Source organism: Suncus etruscus, chromosome 13 (genome assembly GCF_024139225.1).
Source record: "Suncus etruscus isolate mSunEtr1 chromosome 13, mSunEtr1.pri.cur, whole genome shotgun sequence".
Taxonomy (NCBI): domain Eukaryota; kingdom Metazoa; phylum Chordata; class Mammalia; order Eulipotyphla; family Soricidae; genus Suncus; species Suncus etruscus.
Genome location: NC_064860.1, coordinates 92438191 through 92456984, shown reverse-complemented (window position 1 = coordinate 92456984; position 18794 = coordinate 92438191). Strand labels below are relative to the sequence as shown.

General features: G+C 39.5%; 1 protein-coding gene across 1 annotated transcript in view; it reads right to left on the bottom strand.

Moving 5' to 3' along the window:
- PHLDB2 (pleckstrin homology like domain family B member 2) overlaps positions 1-18794 on the bottom strand; it is a 142308-nt gene that overhangs the window by 61368 nt on the left and 62146 nt on the right. Inside the window, exons 3-4 of the mRNA XM_049785385.1 lie at positions 11851-12234; positions 1564-1707 (exon numbers count right to left, since the gene is read on the bottom strand). Of these exons, the coding sequence (XP_049641342.1) occupies positions 1564-1707; positions 11851-12234 (528 nt within the window). The remainder of the gene's footprint in view (positions 1-1563; positions 1708-11850; positions 12235-18794) is intronic.

Here is an 18794-nt window from a genome sequence, read left to right as displayed (position 1 = left end):
CCAAAGGTGGTTGGTTCGAATCCCGGTGTCCCATATGGTCCCCCGTGCCTGCCAGGAGCTATTTCTGAGTAGACAGCCAGGAGTAACCCCTGAGCATAGCTGGGTGTGGCCCCAAAACAAAAAAAGAATAAAGAAAAATAAGATTCTTTTCTTCAGTAGTTGTTACAGAATATACATTTGACTACTTACTGGCTAGCAAAATTCTATTTCTGTATTTGATTAAGATGTAAATTCAAACCCCCCTCCAGAAGTGTAACATCATACCAAAGTGATATTAAAGGTACTCAGAAAAGGGGAGAAGCAATAGTACAGTAGGTAGGGTGCTTGCCTAACACAATGCAAACCTAGTTCAACATCTCATCCCCGACATCTCATATGGTGTCCAAGCACTGCCAGGATTATTAATATCTGGGGCCGAAGTGGTTGTGCAAGCGGTGGGTCATTTGCATGGCAAGCGCTGACCTAGGACGGGCTGTGGTTTGATCCCCCAGCATCTCATATGGTCCCCAAGCCAGAAGCAATTTCTGAGCGCATAGCCAGGAGTAACCCCTGAGGGTCACTGGGTGTGGCCCAAAAATAAAAATAAATAAATAAAAGGATTATTTATTCCTGAGTATAGAGCCAGGTGTAACCACTGAGCATCATTAGGTGTGATCCCAAAACTAAAATAAAAAACAACAAAAAAACCAAGATTAAAAACAACATACTCAGAAATAATTATTAGATTTGAAGTCAAGCACTTAACTGATATGCATCAAGTGAAAAAAAGTCAATACAGAGGTAAATGAAATACTTTGTGCATGATTTCATATCTTCATATACACTTATCTGACTTCTTAAAACACACATAGATTAAAGTAAAAACTATTTTTAAAAAAGGCCACTTTCGGGCCCGGAGAGATAGCACAGTGGCGTTTGCCTTGCAAGCAGCCGATCCAGGACCAAAGATGGTTGGTTCAAATCCCGGTGTCCCATATGGTCCCATGTGCCTGCCAGGAGCTATTTCTGAGCAGACAGCCAGGAGTCACTCCTGAGCACTGCCAGGTGTAGCCCAAAAACCCAAAAAAAAAAAAAAAAAAGGCCACTTTCATTCTACACACGGTGTTCACTGAACAATTGATTTTTCATGATGATTTCTTTTTTTTTTTTTTTTTTTTTTGGTTTTTGGGCCACACCCGGTAATGCTCAGGGGTTACTCCTGGCTATGTGCTCAGAAGTTGCTCCTGGCTTGGGGGACCATATGGGACACCGGGGGATCGAACCGCGGTCCGTCCAAGGCTAGCGCAGGCAAGGCAGGCACCTTACCTTTAGCGCCACCGCCCGGCCCCTTTCATGATGATTTCAATTGGCGAATACATTGACATCCTTGGAATCTTGAAGGATTCTACCTTAACTCTTGGCAGGCTCAAGGAAACAAGCGGGATCGAATCCAAGTTGGTCAAGCGCAAGACAAATGCCTTACCAGTTCTGCTATTGCTTGAGCCCTAAGCAGCAATAGTTTTAAGCTAAAGTAAGAAAGAATGAAGGTAGGTAAAAAAAAAAAAAAAACCTCATAATTTATACCTCTCTGGATGACTCATCCATCTGGTCATTTATGTCTTTGATTTTTTGTTTAAGTTCTTCTAAGTTGTTTAGAATTGAAATCCGGGTAGTTTCCATGGCGGCCAACTCTTGAATTCTTTGTTCCTCACTTATATCCTCAGGGGTCTGCAGGAAGTCACACAGAAAGAGACCATTCACATGTCAATTCCAGAATTTTCTAATTTATAAACCCGCCACCATCTAATTTTCAACAGATTCTGTGACTATCTAAATTTGAAAAGCATCTTTGTTATTTAGTTGACATTTGTATTTCTTCCCATAGACCTTCAACCATTTGGTTGTTAAGTTAGTTCATACAGACCAACTTAAACTCACACATTCATTTCCTTAACTTTAAGATAACAAAGAAAGAGGAGTTTATAACATGAAAAAGCTGTGGTTGATGGAGGTTGTAGTGACTTTTTCACAGTTCAAAAGAAAAGGTGTACCACTGAGGGGCTGGTGTAGTACAGCAGGTAGGGCATTTGCCTTACAAGTGGCCAACCTTAGTTCAGCCATGGCAATCAATATGTCTCATGTGCCTACCAGGAGTGATCTCTGAGTGAAGAGCCAGGAGTCAGAGCTAAGCATAGTCAAAAGTGATACAACCAGTCAACCAACCAACCAACCAACCAACCAACCAACCAACCAACCAACCAACCAACCAACCAGACAAACACAATTTTATACCTCTGAGAAGTAGAATGAGAGTGTTAACATAATAGTCACTTGGCCTGAGCTATCTTCATTACACGTTTAATATTACCACTTCTCCCCAAGGTGAGAAGATTCTCCTCAAATCTATACCTATACTCTTGGGTCTTATTTCAAGGTTTGTCTATAATTGTGCATTAATGTCAATTTCTTTTCTTTTTTTTTTTTTTTTTTTGGGCCACACCTTGTGACGCTCAGGGGTTACTCCTGGCTATGCGCTCAGAAGTTGCTCCTGGCTTCTTGGGGGACCATATGGGACGCCGGGGGATCGAACCGCGGTCCGTCCTAGGCTAGCACAGGCAAGGCAGGCACCTTACCTCCAGCGCCACCGCCCGGCCCCCCTCAATTTGTTTTCTTATTATCACAATGTAGAAAGCAAGAGAAAAAAGCATTTGGTCCCATCACACCAAAATGTTTCTCAGTTACCAAAGTTACCAGCACAATACAAGCTTTGTTACTTTGACAACCTTCTAAATGATATGAAAATAGAAAATCCATAATTCATATTTTTTAAAATGTCAGCACACTATTTACTGTCTTTATCCTCAGGAGCTTTATTTCTATAAGTTAGGACATTAATTGGACAATTAGTCTTTTATAAAATGAAATGGAACATTAGCTATCATTCATTAAATGATTTCCTAGAAAATGAGTTCCTTGGAAAAAGAATTAAGAAGGCAAGAAACAAATGGAGGGAGTGTTTGAGGTTGTGGCTCAGTGGCAGAGTGTCTGCTTGCAGGAATAAGGCCATGAGTTTGATCAATGTGTTCCTTCCAGGAGCAAAGCAGCATCATATGTTAAGTGTGAGCCTGGTGGAAATAAGCAAATAAAAGAACAAAAGAAGGGGCTAGAGTGATAGTACAGAGGTAGGGCGTTTGCCTTACACAAAGCTGATCTAGGGCAGAAGGAGGTCCCTGGAACCTGCCTGAAGCAATTTCTGAGGGCAGAGCCAGGAGTAACCCCTGAGCATTTCCAGGTATGACCCCCCAAAATAGAGAAAAAAAGAAGTGTCTTGTCTCTACTCCTTCCTCTTTTTTTTTCTGTGTAGATCAGGTCATCTTAAACTTAGCATATTTGTGTGTGTACCTGCAGTAAAATTGGCATATTAAAACATGTTGCTCATGGTGGAATCCACTACGTACTAAAATAAAATACCTCTATACATTAAAATTGCACTTTTCTCTGTCACCGTAAAATTGACGTTCATTTCAAATGATGCAAGCACCACAAAATAAAAAGTGTAACCTCTGATGGGTATCACAACGAAGTGCACCATCCTGGTCATCACAACACTGATATACAGAAGGTAGAAGACTTTAATACTAGTTTAGTAGCTACTACATGGGGGGCTTGGGGGTAGCAACAAACTGCTGGTGTTCAGGGATTGCTCCTGGCTTTGCACTAAGGAACCACTCCTGGAAGGCTTAGGGGACTACATAGACCATAGTACTTGCTGTACTATCTCTCCAGTCCCCTATTGTTGACATTTAATATTTGATATAATTTTTATTTGAATACAATTAAGATAACACTATAATTACCCATATTCAGTTTTAGAATGCCCTTTGAAGATAATGTATTTTATACATAATGTGTCAGGACAAAGCAATCATGTCCTAGTTATCATTTATTACTATAGACAATTTTTTCAATCCTCTCGAGATTTTTTTTTTTTTTTTTGGTTTTTTGGGCCACACCCTGTGACGCTCAGGGGTTACTCCTGGCTATGCGCTCAGAAGTTGCTCCTGGCTTCTTGGGGGACCATATGGGACACCGGGGGATCGAACCGCGGTCCGTCCTAGGCTAGCGCAGGCAAGGCAGGCACCTTACCTCCAGCGCCACCGCCCGGCCCCGAGATTTTTAAATATAGCTATTGTGATAAACTTTCTAGACACTTTGAGTTACATAGATAGTTAAAATCTATCACCCACACAATTTCTTATTGAGTTTATTGTTTTGCAAATTGTTTGAGCTTATTTCTATTAATGCTTTGCTTCCAGTGAGAGAGGTTTTTTTTTTTCTTTTTTTAATATTTTATTCAAACACCTTGATTACATACATGATTGTGTTTGGGTTTCAGTCATGTAAAGAACACCACCCATCACCAGTGCAACATTCCCATCACCAATGTCCCAAATCTCCCTCCTTCCCACCCAGCCCCCGCCTGTACTCTAGACAGGCTTTCCATTTCCCTCATACATTCTCATTCTTTGGACAGTTCAAAATGTAGTTATTTCTCTAACTAAACTCATCACTCTTTGTGGTGAGCTTCCTGAGGTGAGCTATAACTTCCAGCTCTTTTCTCTTTTGTGTCTGAAAATTATTATTGCAAGAATGTCTTTCATTTTTCTTAAAACCCATAGATGAGTGAGACCATTCTGCATTCTCTCTCTCTCTCTCTCTCTTTCTCTCTCTCTCTTACTTATTTCACTCAGCATAATAAATTCCGTGTACATCCATGTATAGGAAAATTTCAAGACTTCATCTCTCCTGACAGCTGCATAATATTCCATTGTGTATAAGTACCACAGTTTCTTTAGCCATTCGTCTGTTGAAGGGCATCTTGGTTGTTTCCAAAGTCTTGCTATGGTAAATAGTGCTGCAATGAATATAGATGTAAGGAAGGGGTTTTTGTATTGTACTTTTGTGTTCCTAGGGTATATTCCTAGGAGTGGTATAGCTGGATCGTATGGGAGCTCGATTTCCAGTTTTTGGAGGAATTTCCATATCGCTTTCCATAAAGGTTGAACTAGACGGCATTCCCACCAGCAGTGGATAAGAGTTCCTTTCTCTCCACATCCCTGCCAACACTGTTTATTCTCATTCTTTGTGATGTGTGCCATTCTCTGTGGTGTGAGGTGGTACCTCATAGTTGTTTTGATTTGCATCTCCCTGATGATTAGTGATGTGGAGCATTTTTTCATGTGTCTTTTGGCTTTGTATTTGTATTTCTTCTTTGTCAAAGTGTGTCCATTTCTTCTCCCCATTTTTTGATGGTATTAGATGTTTTTTTCTTATAAAGTTCTGTCAGTGCCTTGTATATTTTGGAGATTAGCCCCTTATCTGATGGGTATTAGGTGAATAGTTTCTCCCACTCAGTGGGTGGCTTTTGTATCCTGGGCACTATTTCCTTTGAGGTGCAGAAGCTTCTCAGCTTAATATATTCCCATCTGTTAATCTCTCCTTTCACTTGCTTGGAGAGTGCAGTTTCCTCCTTGAAAATGCCTGTAGTCTCAATGTCCTGGAGTGTTTTGCCTATGTGTTGTTCTATATATCTTATGGTTTTGGGTCTGATATTAAGGTCTTTAATCCAGTTGGATTTTACCTTCGTACATGATGTTAGCTGGGGGTCTAAGTCTAAATTTTTTGCAAGTGGCTAGCCAGTTGTGCCAACACCACTTGTTGAAGAGGCTTTCTTTGCTCCATTTAGGATTTCTTGCTCCTTTATCAAAAATTAGGTGATTGTATGTTTGGGGAACATTTTCTGAGTATGCGAGCCTATTCCACTGGTCTGAGGGCCTGTCCTTATTCCAATACCATGCTGTTTTGATAACTATTGCTTTGTAGTAAAGTTTAAAGTTGGGGAAAGTAATTCCTCCCATATTCTTTTTCCCAATGATTGCTTAGTTTAGCTATTCTAGGGTGTTTATTTGTTCAAATGAATTTCAAAAGTGCCTGATCCACTCCATTGACATTGAGAGAAAGAATTGTCCTGGGATTTAACGCCATCTTTATATCAAAATTTGGTGTGTCTTTTGGTTAGTCTTGTCTTAAATTAGGTCTTTCAGTTTTTCTCTTAAGACTGGTTTTGAGTCTGTAAAGTTTCTGAGCTGTTTTTTGTCTGTGAAACTATGTATTCTTCCATCAAACTGGAAAGTGAGTTTTGCTGGGTACAGTATTCTAGGTGAAGCATTCATTTCATTCAGTCTTGTCACAATATCCCACCACTGCTTTCTGGCCTTGAGTGTTTCTGGTGACAGGTCTGCTGTAAATCTCAAGGATGCTCCCTTGAATGTAATTTTCCTTTTTGATCTTGCTGTTTTCAGAATTCTGTCTTTATCTGTGGGATTCGTCATTGTGACTAAGATGTGTCTTAGGGTATTTTTTCTGGAGTCTCTTTTGGTTGGTACTCTTTGAGCATGCAGGATTTGATCACATATATTCTTTAGCTCTGGAAGTTTCTCTTTAATGGTGTTCTTGACCGTTGATTCTTCCTGGAAATTTTCTTCCTGGGTCTCTGGAACTCTGATGATTCTTAAGTTGTTTCTGTTGATCTTATCATAGCTTCTATTTTCATCTGTTCCCATTCTTTGACTAATTTTTCCACTGTCTGTTCATTTGCTTTAAGTTTTTTTTCCAATCTCTCCTGCTGTATGGAATTGTTATTTATCTCATCTTCCACAGCACCAAGTCTATTCTCAGCTTTTGATACCCTGTCCCAGAGCTTATCCATTTTGTCATTCACTTCGTTTACTGAGTTTTTCAGGCCTGTTAGTTGACATGTTATTTCAGTTTGGAGTTTTGTGATTTCTGTCTTCATATTTTCTTGGTTCTTATTAGTGTTCTGTTCAACTCGATCCATGGTTTCTTTGATTTCTTTGAGCATCTTCCATATTGCTTGTCTAAAGTCCTTATCTGAGAGGTTGATTAATTGGTTGGTCATTATCTGGTCATCAATTGTCATCTCATTCTCTATGTCTGGTGCTGGCCTGCGTTGTTTCCCCATTGTCACACTTGTATTGTGGGTTTTTCTACGTGTTGTGGTGGTATTCATTGGCTAAATGATGTAGGCAGCCACACTCCTCTGGCTCGGCCCTTTCTGGATGGGTCGACTTGCCTCCAAGGGAGGGGAGTCCTCCATGGATGAAGCCTCACACAGGATCAAATCTTAGGCCTGAGCACGCAGCAGAGAGGACAGTCCGGAGAGAAATGCTGGGCTTCAGTGATCCAGCACAGTTCTTAGTGTGATTTTTTCTTCTTGTTGCGATGGTGTTCTTTCCTTAGAAAGAGTGCATGGCTGCGTAGCGAAGCGAGTTTTGTGGAGCCTCTTTTCTGCCCACTCCCAAGAGGTTCACACGGCAGGACAGTAGACAGACACACACAGGCAGCACTCACAATTTTTCACAGTCGGGCCCCACTGGGCAGGCGTAGTTTCGTAGATTTTCCCAGCCTGACGTGAGAGAGGTGTTTTTAAATCAAGTTGGAAGTTGAAACTTGATATGAGTTGTTGGCCTCACAGGATACTGGGCTTCTGAAGATTTTACTGCTAGGATTTCTAGCCAATGATTTTGAAATGCTGTGTACTGAAACAGGCATTTTTTGGGCCTGAAACAGTTACCTGAATAGAATGAGATTCATTACCTGCAATTAAAAGGTCAGCAGTTGTTCTATTAGTTAATAAGGTGCTGAATTTAGATAAGGACTAACAAGCTAAATGTTAAAGCTTGGAAAGTTTGCCAGTCTTTGTTTTAATAAATGGTGTTTTTATTTTTTAATTTCTGAGTCACTTAAGCTTCTTAAGGAGTAGTAAAATAGGATTAAGTATACAGAATATGAACAGAATAAGATTTGTATCTGCATTATTTTCTGAATTGTTAGATTAAATGAACTCAGTGAAGTACCCCAAATATTAGTAATTTTTATGAACAATTTAAATGATTTTCAGTGACTGTTGAGTATCTTCAATAATTGATTTTTCTGGGATGCTGTTTCTATTGTACAACTGTGAAATGTTATAATTACTGATTTACTGATGCAAAGAAGATGGTTCTTTTCTGGGAAATAAAGATGTATAATAGTGGAGTAACAAATGCTCAAAGACAATGGAAACAAAACATGAGAACTGGTCTTCAGTAGGAAACATGCCTCTGAGAGGGAGGCAGAGAGCCTTGAGGATAGGACTCAAAGGGACTACAAATACTGGACAGGTATAATAAATGAAAACCTCTTTACTTCACTTCTACTCTATGTATACTGCTATGGTGCCTAACATGCCCTTGATGTGTCCTTGCAAAGGATACAGCTTTTTATAAATCTCTTGTTGCAATTAATGATGCTTTTAAACTTTTTATAAAAAATCTTATTAACTTCTTATACAAAAGCATATTTGTATATCTGCTATAATCTGTACATTTACAGACCAAAACCCTTCTTCCAGCGCTTGTTAGCAGAAAACTTCTCTCCTAAAAGATAGTTCCTAAGAAAGAGCATAGTTTACTGTTGTAACAGAAAATTTGTAGCTCTTCATAAAGCAAGAAATGTGAAAAGATTTAAGGAAGTTGGAGCCTGAGCGATAGATAGTACAGCAGGTAGGGCATTTGCCTTGCACTCGACCAGCTTAGGTTTGATCCCCAGCATCCCATATAGTCTGCATGCCTCCTCCCCACCCCAACACCACCAGATATAATTCCTGAGTGCAGAGCTAGGAGTAATCCCTAAGCATTGCCAGGTATGCCCCCCCCAAAACAAAAACAAAAACAAAAACAAAGAAATAAAAAGTAGAGGAAGCCAAGGATTTATAAGGAAATCAAACAATGACCAAGCTCACATTTTCAATGATGGATTATTTACTTTGCCAGAAATACTGAGTTATGTAATCACTTTTGTACTTCCCCCATCTTAGTTTGTATCAATGAGAATTTATAAGGTAAACGTGGTCATGATGAAAGGAGTTGAACATTGCAGAGTCCTGATGTTTATGAAGGCAGGGCTCATTAAACAGATTAAGACTTCTGTCTAGCAACATTAGATAAAAAAGATCTGGTTGCAATCTAACAAACTAAATGAAACTAAACAAACTAAATGAAAACATACACATAATCCTTTGTGTGATAAGATATCTAGAGAATTTAGCACTGTGATATAGCTTTCTCTTAAGAACACTATGTTGGTGCCGGAGAGATAGAACTGTAAGTAGGACATTTGCCTACAACATAGTACACAACCAATCTGGGTTTGATCTCCGGCATCCCATGTGATTCCCCAAACCCACCAGGAGTGATTCCTGAGTGCTGTGTCAGGATTAAACACTGAGCACTGCCAGATATGACCCCCCACCCCTGCCTAACAAAACAAACAAAAATGCTTAAAAAAAAGTATTAGTATGTTCTCTAATTAGCAAAATGCCAAGGTGGTTTTTAAATAATTGTTGGTCCTCTGGACATTATAGGTAAGAATATTAGTTTGAACCTAAAAAAATTTACTTATTCAACTAATTTATCTGTAAGTAAATAAATTCTTGGGATTATAGTACCTTTTCCTCCTAATTTCTACTTTTGCAATGTAATTTTATTCAAAATAAGTTACGTGTTTTATCAGCACATATTCAAATCTTTCCTAGATAAGCAGGTGGGAAAATTTTGAGTATATTTCATAGAAAAAAATTTAATCACTATGAAAAAACTTTTTCTTAAATCTTATTTAACAAATCTTCATATTTCAATTTCAACCTAATTGCATACAACCTGAAGACTGAATAATACTATAATATATATACAAATTCCCACATGTCCAAAGACTATATATAATTGAATAAAAGGAAGGTCCTCCCTAGTAAAGAACTAACTTTATTATCACAAATAGCTTTTATAACTAAAAACAAGATAGGGACAGAGAGATAGCACAGTAGTAGGGGATTAGCCTTTCATGTGGCCAACCAGAAACAGATCCAGGTCAGATCAGACAGATGTCTGAATCCCTTATGGTCCCCCGAGCCTGCCAGGAGCAACTTCTGAGCACAGAGCCAAGAATAACCCCTGAGTGCCACTGGGTGTGGCCCCAAAAGAAAACAAAACAAATAAGATAAATTTTTAAATGGTGAGAATCAGAAATAAGTGGGTCAAAATATAAATATTTAGTATAAGTTAAAAATGCTTAACTTTATGCATAAAGTAAGCAAATTAAAATGCCAATTAATTTATCAAACTGAAACTTGTTGATGCTTTGTAATTGTGGCAAGCTGACAGAGTGCATGGAAAATAGGATGAGGTCACAAACTTGAAAGCAAATATTTCATACTTTTTCGGGGGATATAGGGCATGCCAACTGTGCTTAGGATTGACTTCTGGCTCTGCACTCTCAAGGATTACTTCTGGTGGCCTGGGTGTGTGTGTGTATCAAATGAGGGTATTCAACCAAATTAGCTCAAATCTGGGTCAGCCATGTATTCAAGGCAAGTCTTGCTTTTGCCTTAAATATACATAATTTTGACAGTAGATTGAGGTGTACAACAAATTTATTTTAAAAATAGTAATGAAAATTTGTTGGCCTAGCAACTCTCTTTAGTAACACTATGAGTACATTTTGCACACACACACACACACACACACACACACACACACACACACACACACACATATATATATATATATATATATATATATATATATATATATATATAGTGTTGATATAAACACATCTTGAAATGTTTGCTGCATATAGATTTTATCCGAACAATAGAATACTGGATAGTCATTTAAAAGAGAACAGTTGAGTTGAATAGACTAATATGCAGATGCTTAAAAATTTTCAATAAGAAAAATGTGCAGAACACTATCTGTGTGTTGTCTAAATCTCTAATATATGGCCTCAAAAAATACAGGGGCATGGCATACACTTTAGCTGTGTTCAAGTAACAAGGATCCAATTTGAAGAGGCAGAGAGAAGAGGAATCTTTTTTGTTTTTTGTTTTGTTTTGTTTTTGTTTTTGTTTGTTTTTGGGCCACACCCGGCGGTGCTCAGGGGTTACTCCTGGCTGTCTACTCAGAAATAGCTCCTGGCAGGCACGGGGGACCCTATGGGACACCGGGATTCGAACCAACCACCTTTGGTCCTGGGTCGGCTGCTTGCAAGGCAAACGCCGCTGTGTTATCTCTCCGGGCCCAAGAGGAATCTTTTTCTTCCTTTTCTTTTTGGTTTTTGTACTGTATTTGGTGTGCTTCGGGGCTTACTCCTGAATCTGTGCTTAGGGAATCATTCCTTCACTCCTGGTGGTGATCAAAACACTATCTGTGGTGCTGGGAATTGAACACAGGTCAGCTGCTTGCAAGATAAAAAGCTTATCCACTATGCTCTCTCTGGCCCTTGATTTTAGAAAATAAGCAAAACAAAATCTTTAAGTCAAAATTTTTAAATCAGTATTTTCTAAAGTGAAGGAATGATACTGTTTCTGGAGTGGGGGTCCTGAAATATTCCCAGAGATAGTAGCTTTAGGTTGAAGAAGGTAAGGGTGGAAGAATACATTCTGACTCCCATCTCACACACTTCAAAAAAGTAGAGTTCTAGACTGAAAAAAGGGGCAGCAGGGGCCGGAGTGATGGCGCAGTGGTAGGGCATTTGCCTTGCACGCAGCTGACCCAGGACGGACTGTGGTTCGATCCTTGGCATCCCATATGGTCTCCCAAGCTAGGAGCAATTTTTGAGAGCATCGTCAGGAGTAACCCCTGAGTGTCACCGGGTGTGGCCCAAAAAATAAAAAAAAAAGGGGGGGGGCAGCAGGTCAAAGATACATATTGTCCAAGTTTCTAAGTCTTGGTTTTCATGTTCTGCTGACTTTACCTTTGGTAAGATACTTAGGTAAGCAGACTCGCTGGAAGCTTTCAGAAAGGCTGAGGAGGGTGGTGGTGGGGTCCTGGCGAGGTCCCTGAGCAATTCATCACTCCTTATACTTCTGGGGGACAGGAAGCTGGCATTGTTCTGACAGAGGCTTCCAAAGGTTGACAAGTCCTCATCCTGCAGAAAGCCTTTCTGGTGGCACCGGTATCTGACATCTGGGCTCACCAGGCCTTCTTCGAACACAGACTCCTCATCAGAGAGCTGCAGTTTTTCAAGCTCCTTATTGATTTTCTGCACATCTGCCACAGTGGTGCCAGTGGACACGTGGCTCTCAGGCTTTGTGTACTCAGCACAGAGACTGAGGATTGTCTCCAGACGCTGTCTCTCCTAGAACACAGAAGGAAGAGAAAGGTCAGAGATCTTGTCTGTGTAGTGTTGATGATTCCAAACAAAAGACTGAAGATGGGGCACCACCAATATTTTTATCCCACAGGTAAACACATAGGATCTCAGCTGGTGAGGATTTTGCCATCATCTCTTTCCATCATATTGAAGGGTAGAGATAAAATTCAGAGTAGTAATGCCTGATTTTTGTCCCTAACAATTCCAGCTGTGCCCTTATTCGTATACTCCAGAGTGACATGGTGGATTGTGTGTCCCACAAGTCTCAGAACGGGAGAGGGATTCTCATGCCCTCTGCCCGGGTAGGCCAAGAGACGCAGGTTCGGCAGCAGTTCTGACACAGGAAATAATCCACACACATTTGGGAAGGGATAGCAGACCAGAAACTCACACCACAAGCTGTTCACCCACAAGCCAGTTGCTCCAACACATGGAACCACAGCCAAGATGGCAGCCACCCCTCCAGGCCACCTGAATAGCCTTTAATTAGATAAACAAAGCCCACCCCCAAGGGGAGAGGAAAAAGCTAGATGAAAAGGCAACGGGGAAACATCTTTTTAACAAGAAAATCAAAGGAACCAACGGAGAGACATCCAATTAAAAGGTAATATGAGGACCAATCCAAAGGCCTCTATCAACACTCCAGTATTGATCCTCAAGCTTAGTAGCTCTCAGTAGGCCTGTCTGGTTTTAAACACATCAAAAATGTTTGATCTCTTGATTTCAAATCATTATCCCTCTTCACACATTCTATGTCTAATGATGTTTAGTTTCTTCATCACAATAGACATTGGTACTAAAATAAATTATCTAACTTCCTAGAGATATATTATCCTAGTACTAGAAACACAAATTTAAAAATGCTACTGAAAGAATGTTTTTATCTAAAGAGTGTAATTATTCTTTACATTTTTCTTGTTCTGGCACTCAGGGTTTATTTCTGGATCTGTGCTCAGGGATCAGTTAGTGAACTATAGATAATGCTGGGGATTGAACCCAGGTTGACCATATAGAAGCACTTATGAGATAATCAGTGTCTTATCTCTCTGGCCTCTTCAATTTTCAAAATACTAAAAAAATATTAAAACTTAAAAATAAAGTCTAACCATCCTATAGAGTAGAAGTAACTAAAATTATTTAAAATGGGGCAGGGTCTGAGAGATAATACAGGGGGATAGGACAGCTTGCCTTGCATGTAACTTACCCAGGTTCATCACCAAAAGTAATCAACCAAACCAAAAAGTTGGAAGCAGGGACCTGGGAATAGTTCATGGTAAAAAAAGTGCCCGAGTTCACTGCCTGACATCTCCTCACTGACCAATGCCATGTCCTTAGCACTGCTTCTGAGATTCTTACTGCTATAGTTGTGGAGGTGTGTGAGCACAATAGTAGCGTGAGCTCGCTTGTGAGCAATGTAACTAAAGAGCATGAGCACCTTAACCAAGTGTACAACTGCAGGCAATCATGTAGACAAGTATGGTCTATATGTCAGCATTAAATATATGCAACCTCAAATTAGCAGGTCACAATAATAAACCCAACAGCAAGAGTAATAACAAGGGACTAGGAATAATTTAAGTAAGAATATGACAATAAAAACTTGACAATAAAAATCATTTTGAATTATGTCTAAAAGATAAAGTTGTTTTCAGATATTGAGATCATTAAATGTTTGATTCATTAAGCTGGAAAAGATAATGAATCTATTTGTTTTAATATATCATTATAGGAGACAGAAGTATAGAGGTTAAAGACAATAAATTGTCTTGCCCATGCAGTCTGCTCTGATTTGATCCCTGGCACCATTTATGGTCCCCCCAAGCACCTCCAAAAGTGATATCAAGGATTAGCTTCTGCATACCACTATCTCCTCATATTGCCAAAACAAACAAATAAATATAGGGCTGGAGATACAGTATAGCACTTTTACTTTAAGCATAGTTGTCATACATATGTAAACAGTGGGCTTTAAGTTATGAAATGCTGATGTATGCCTAGACAGACTTTTTTCTCAACATCTCCAGTTTCCCTGTCAATCATAATTTTAAAGTGAAAAGTAGAATCTGGGGCTGGAGTGATAGCACAGCTGTAGGGTATTTGCCTTGCATGTGACTGACCCAGGACAGACGTGGGTTTGTTCCTTGGCATCCCATATGGTCCCGGTAGTAATTTCTGTGTGGAGAGCCAGGAGTAATCCCTGAGCGTACTCAGGTGTGGCCCAAAACAACAAACAAACAAACAAAAAGGAATCTGTCATGACTATACGGCAGTAAAAGAAAATTCAAAAACTCGAAAGACTATTTTCAAACTGGTTAAAAATAATAAAATAGAAAATCTATAAGAAGAACTGGACTGCTGTTTTCAATTTCTAAGTGTAATTCATTTGTAGTGACAACATTCTGAAGGCGGTTAGCTCTTTATTAGTTGAATAAGTATCAAATAGAAACATAACACCTGGTTTCTGTTAACTATATAAATATAATGACAAGATAGAATCTAGGAAATTACATTTGCCTTTGATCTTTCCTCTCAACTATGTCTCCGCATATTCCCCACCCCCGCTCCCATTGACTGCAAAAGCTTGATCAAAAGGGCTATTAAACTGGTTCCTAGACTAGAGTTCCCACCTTCCTTTCAGGGCCTGAACTTCTGGATTCCAGCTGCAGCTCAGTCCTCATGGCCTCTTCCCAGGGCAGGCACACATAGCTGCACCCCCACATTGCTTGTGCTTCTGTAGCCTGGTCTACCAGGAGCCTTGCTGTTTATTTATCTGCACAGCCATCATCAGTTGCCAAGCCCTACCCACTTCAGCTTGAGGAGTGGAGAGGACGATGTATAGCACTCATTGTCATATTTTAAGCTTTTCCTATATTCTGGAAAAATCTACATGGGAATATGCAAAAGCCACCTTTAAGATGGCTGATTTGTACCCTTTCTCTGGACAGAATTTACTTTCATGTTATCTTCTAGGAAAGTTTCTCTTTCTGTCAATTAAGTAAAATAAACGGAAGAATTTTAACTCAGTCATTTCTCATATTTACAGGTCAGAATGTACATGCATTAAGCTGTGCCATGCATTTAAGCTTATTTGAAAGCTTATTTACTAAGGCTCTAATAAAGTGTGGTTTCCAATGTAGGCAAACCACCTCTGTCTAGCCGGTGATAGCAAAATTCCTCCCACATGCGCACCATTGAGTTTCTTTGGCTGCCAGTGCGATTGCTTAATTCTAGAGGGAATAAACGATCCCATCCTGAAGATGAATGCTATTTCAGACAGTGAAATACAGTATTCAAAGGCTTGTGCAGGAAGTTTGGTCTAACTGGTATGTGTTTCTCTCTATTCTTATCACCCCATTCACAGCCAATCTGCCCGGACTTGAATCACACACACATGCAGCACTGCTGCCCCTGAGTCAAAAAAGAAATTCAAGCTGAGCCAAGACACACTGGCCTCATAAAAGCTGCACCAAAGAAAAATAAACGGTTGATAAATACATCAGAGGAACGTCTGCAAGGCATTTCAGAAATCACTGCAAGAGGCCTTTTAAGGAAAACTCTGAACAGAATTTATCTTCATCAAGTAATTATCTTTGAGCCCACTTTAAGTCTTGGTTGAGATTCCAGAGTCTTTTAGTCTATTCATTATCCATATCATCCACCCATATAACCTAATATCAGAATGACAGCACTGCTGATTAGGGCACTTTGGAAGCTCAATTAGGGTACCACTTAAAGTTCATTTGGGTCATTGGGTGCAAACTAGGCAAACATTGGCAAATAGAACCAGGGAATCAGAAATAAAACTCACTTATTTGATATCTCACCTTAGAAACTGCTGAGATGGGAGGCCATGTTTTTAGACACCTCTAATTCTTACCTACCTCTCTTAACCAAAAATCTATTGTGCATTCTCTAAGAACCCAAAGTAGAGAAGAGACTGAATATCTAAATGGCCCAACACATCAATGTCAAGAAATTAAAAAGTAGGCCACCTTGAATCTAATCATTTTAAATACATTTTCCTCTCCCTTTTAAAAAAGTATATGCCACATACATCAAAGAAAACTTTGAAGTGGGTATAAGATCTTAAAAGATATATGTGAGTCAAATGGTGTGCAGTCTTCCCCTTAGCATTTTTTTTTCAATTGTGTGGGCTGAGTATATATATTTCTTTTGAGTATATGTTTTTGACCACATTTCAAAGGAATGTGTCTGTGTGTCTGGGGTGGCTTTGCTGCAGTTCAGAGCCTTGTCAGAAGCTTCATCCATCTCCAATTCCTTCCTGTAATCACTAGCAGCCAGTCTAGGCCAGAGGACTATAAATATAACGCAGAAAAAAAAAAATCAATTGTTGATACTTAAGCATGGATGAAATCTTTGTTAAAATACTTTGTTGCAATAAATGTGTAAGGTCCCATATTGCATAAAAGGAAAAAGTAAATCTCTAACAATTAGAAAAGAGTAGCTGAAATATGATGTTCTATTTTTCATTTAAATTATACATACATTTACTAGAAAAGTCCAATGCTTCGTTAGCTATACCACTAGAAACAATATACAAATGGCCAGGAAGCTTATAAAACAGTTTCATTGCATATATATATCCAGGGAAAGTCAAATTGAAACAAGGAGTCATCACTAGTCTAATTGAATAAACAAATTCTGGGATATTGACAACACGAAGTACTACTGAATATGTGAAGCAATAAATAATACTATTTATTTATCTATTTTTTTTTTGGATTTTCGGGCCACACCCGTTTGATGCTCAGGGGTTACTCCTGGCTAAGTGCTCAGAAATTGCCCCCTGGCTTGGGGGGACCATATGGGACGCTGGGGGATCAAACCGCTGTCCTTCCTTGGCTAGTGCTTGCAAGGCAGACACCTTACCTCTAGCGCCACCTCGCCGGCCCCTTATCTATTTATTTTTAACTTTTAGGCAAATTGGTTTGCAATACTAATAGTGGTTGGGATTTATGCATAAACATGTCAGAATCATTCCATTCAGTGTTCTCCCAATTTCATCCTACCCCATCCACTTCCTGGTAAGCTTCCTTCTAAAGACCAGTTATTAATTAATGGTGCCTTTGGGTATTTTTACTCCCTTACTATGTTTCTTAATATCCCACAAATGAGAGAATCACTGTATTTGATTCTTCCCATCTGACTAACTTCATCCTACATGATACTCTCCAGATCTATACATATAGGAGCAAATTGCATGACTTCATCTTTTCTTAAAGCCAAGTAGCATTCCATAGTTTCTTTAGCCAGTTATCTCTTGTCCAACACTTGGGATATTTCCAGGTTTTGGCTATTTTTAAATAGCGTTACAATTAACATAGAGGTGCAAGTGCCTTTTCTGAATACAGTTTTTGGGCTCCTGGGGTAGATGATGAGAAGTGGAATTGCTAAATCATATGGAAGCTCAATTCCTAACTTTTAGAGAAGTGTTCATATTATTTTCCAAAAAGGTTGGACCAGTCAATGTTCCCACCGACAGTGAATGAGGATCCCTTTTCCCCCACATCCACACAAATATAAGTTGTTTTCGTTCTTTGTAATGTGTGCTAATCTTACTAATATGAGATGGCATCTCACTGTTGTTTTTGAGTTGTATTTCCTTAATGATAAATGATGCAGTGTTGTGTGTGTGTGTGTGTGTGTGTGTGTGTGTGTGTGCAATACCTTTACCACCTGTATATTTTTTTTGAGGACCTTTCTGTTCATTGTTTCCTCTATTTTGGGGTGGGGTATGGCCACCCAGGTGGTGTTCAGGGGTTACTCCTGGCTCTGTGCTCAAAAATTGATTGCTCCTGGCACACTTGAAGGACCAAATGGGATGCTAGGGATAAAATCCAGATTGATTCTGGGTTGGGCACATGCCCTACTTGCGTGCTATCACTTCAGCCCCTGGTTCCTTCATTTTTTAAATGGGAATATTCATTTCCTTCTTAGAGTTCTATCAATGCTTTATACATTTTGAATATTAACCCTTCATCTGATGAGTGGGGAGAAATATTTTCTCTTTATAAGGTATATTTTTATTCTAGTCATCAATCATTTCTTCTCTCTCTTGCTCACTCACTCACTCTTTGGTGGAGCACACTTGGCTGAGCTTGGGTTTATATCCTGGGTCTGTGCTTAGGAATCACTTCTGGTGGGTACAGGGAACCATATGGGACGCTAAGCCAGATGTATATGAGGCAAGTGCTTTATTTGCTGTAAAATCTTTCTAGCCCCTAGACATCATTTCTTTTGCAGTGCAAACTTAATTTGATGTGGTCCCTTTTGTTTATCATTACTTCCAGTTGATTGGACAATGGCACTGAATCATTAAAACATTTCTAGATTCAATGTCATGGAGCGTTCAACCTATGCTTTCCAACATATATATGGATTCAGGTCTGATAGCAAGGCCCTTAATCCACTTTGATTTACCTTTTCTGCATAACATTACTAAAGGCTTTCAGTTCTTTTCTTTCTCCCTCCCTCCCTCCCTCCCTCCCTCCCTCCCTCCCTCCCTCCCTCCCTCCCTCCCTCCC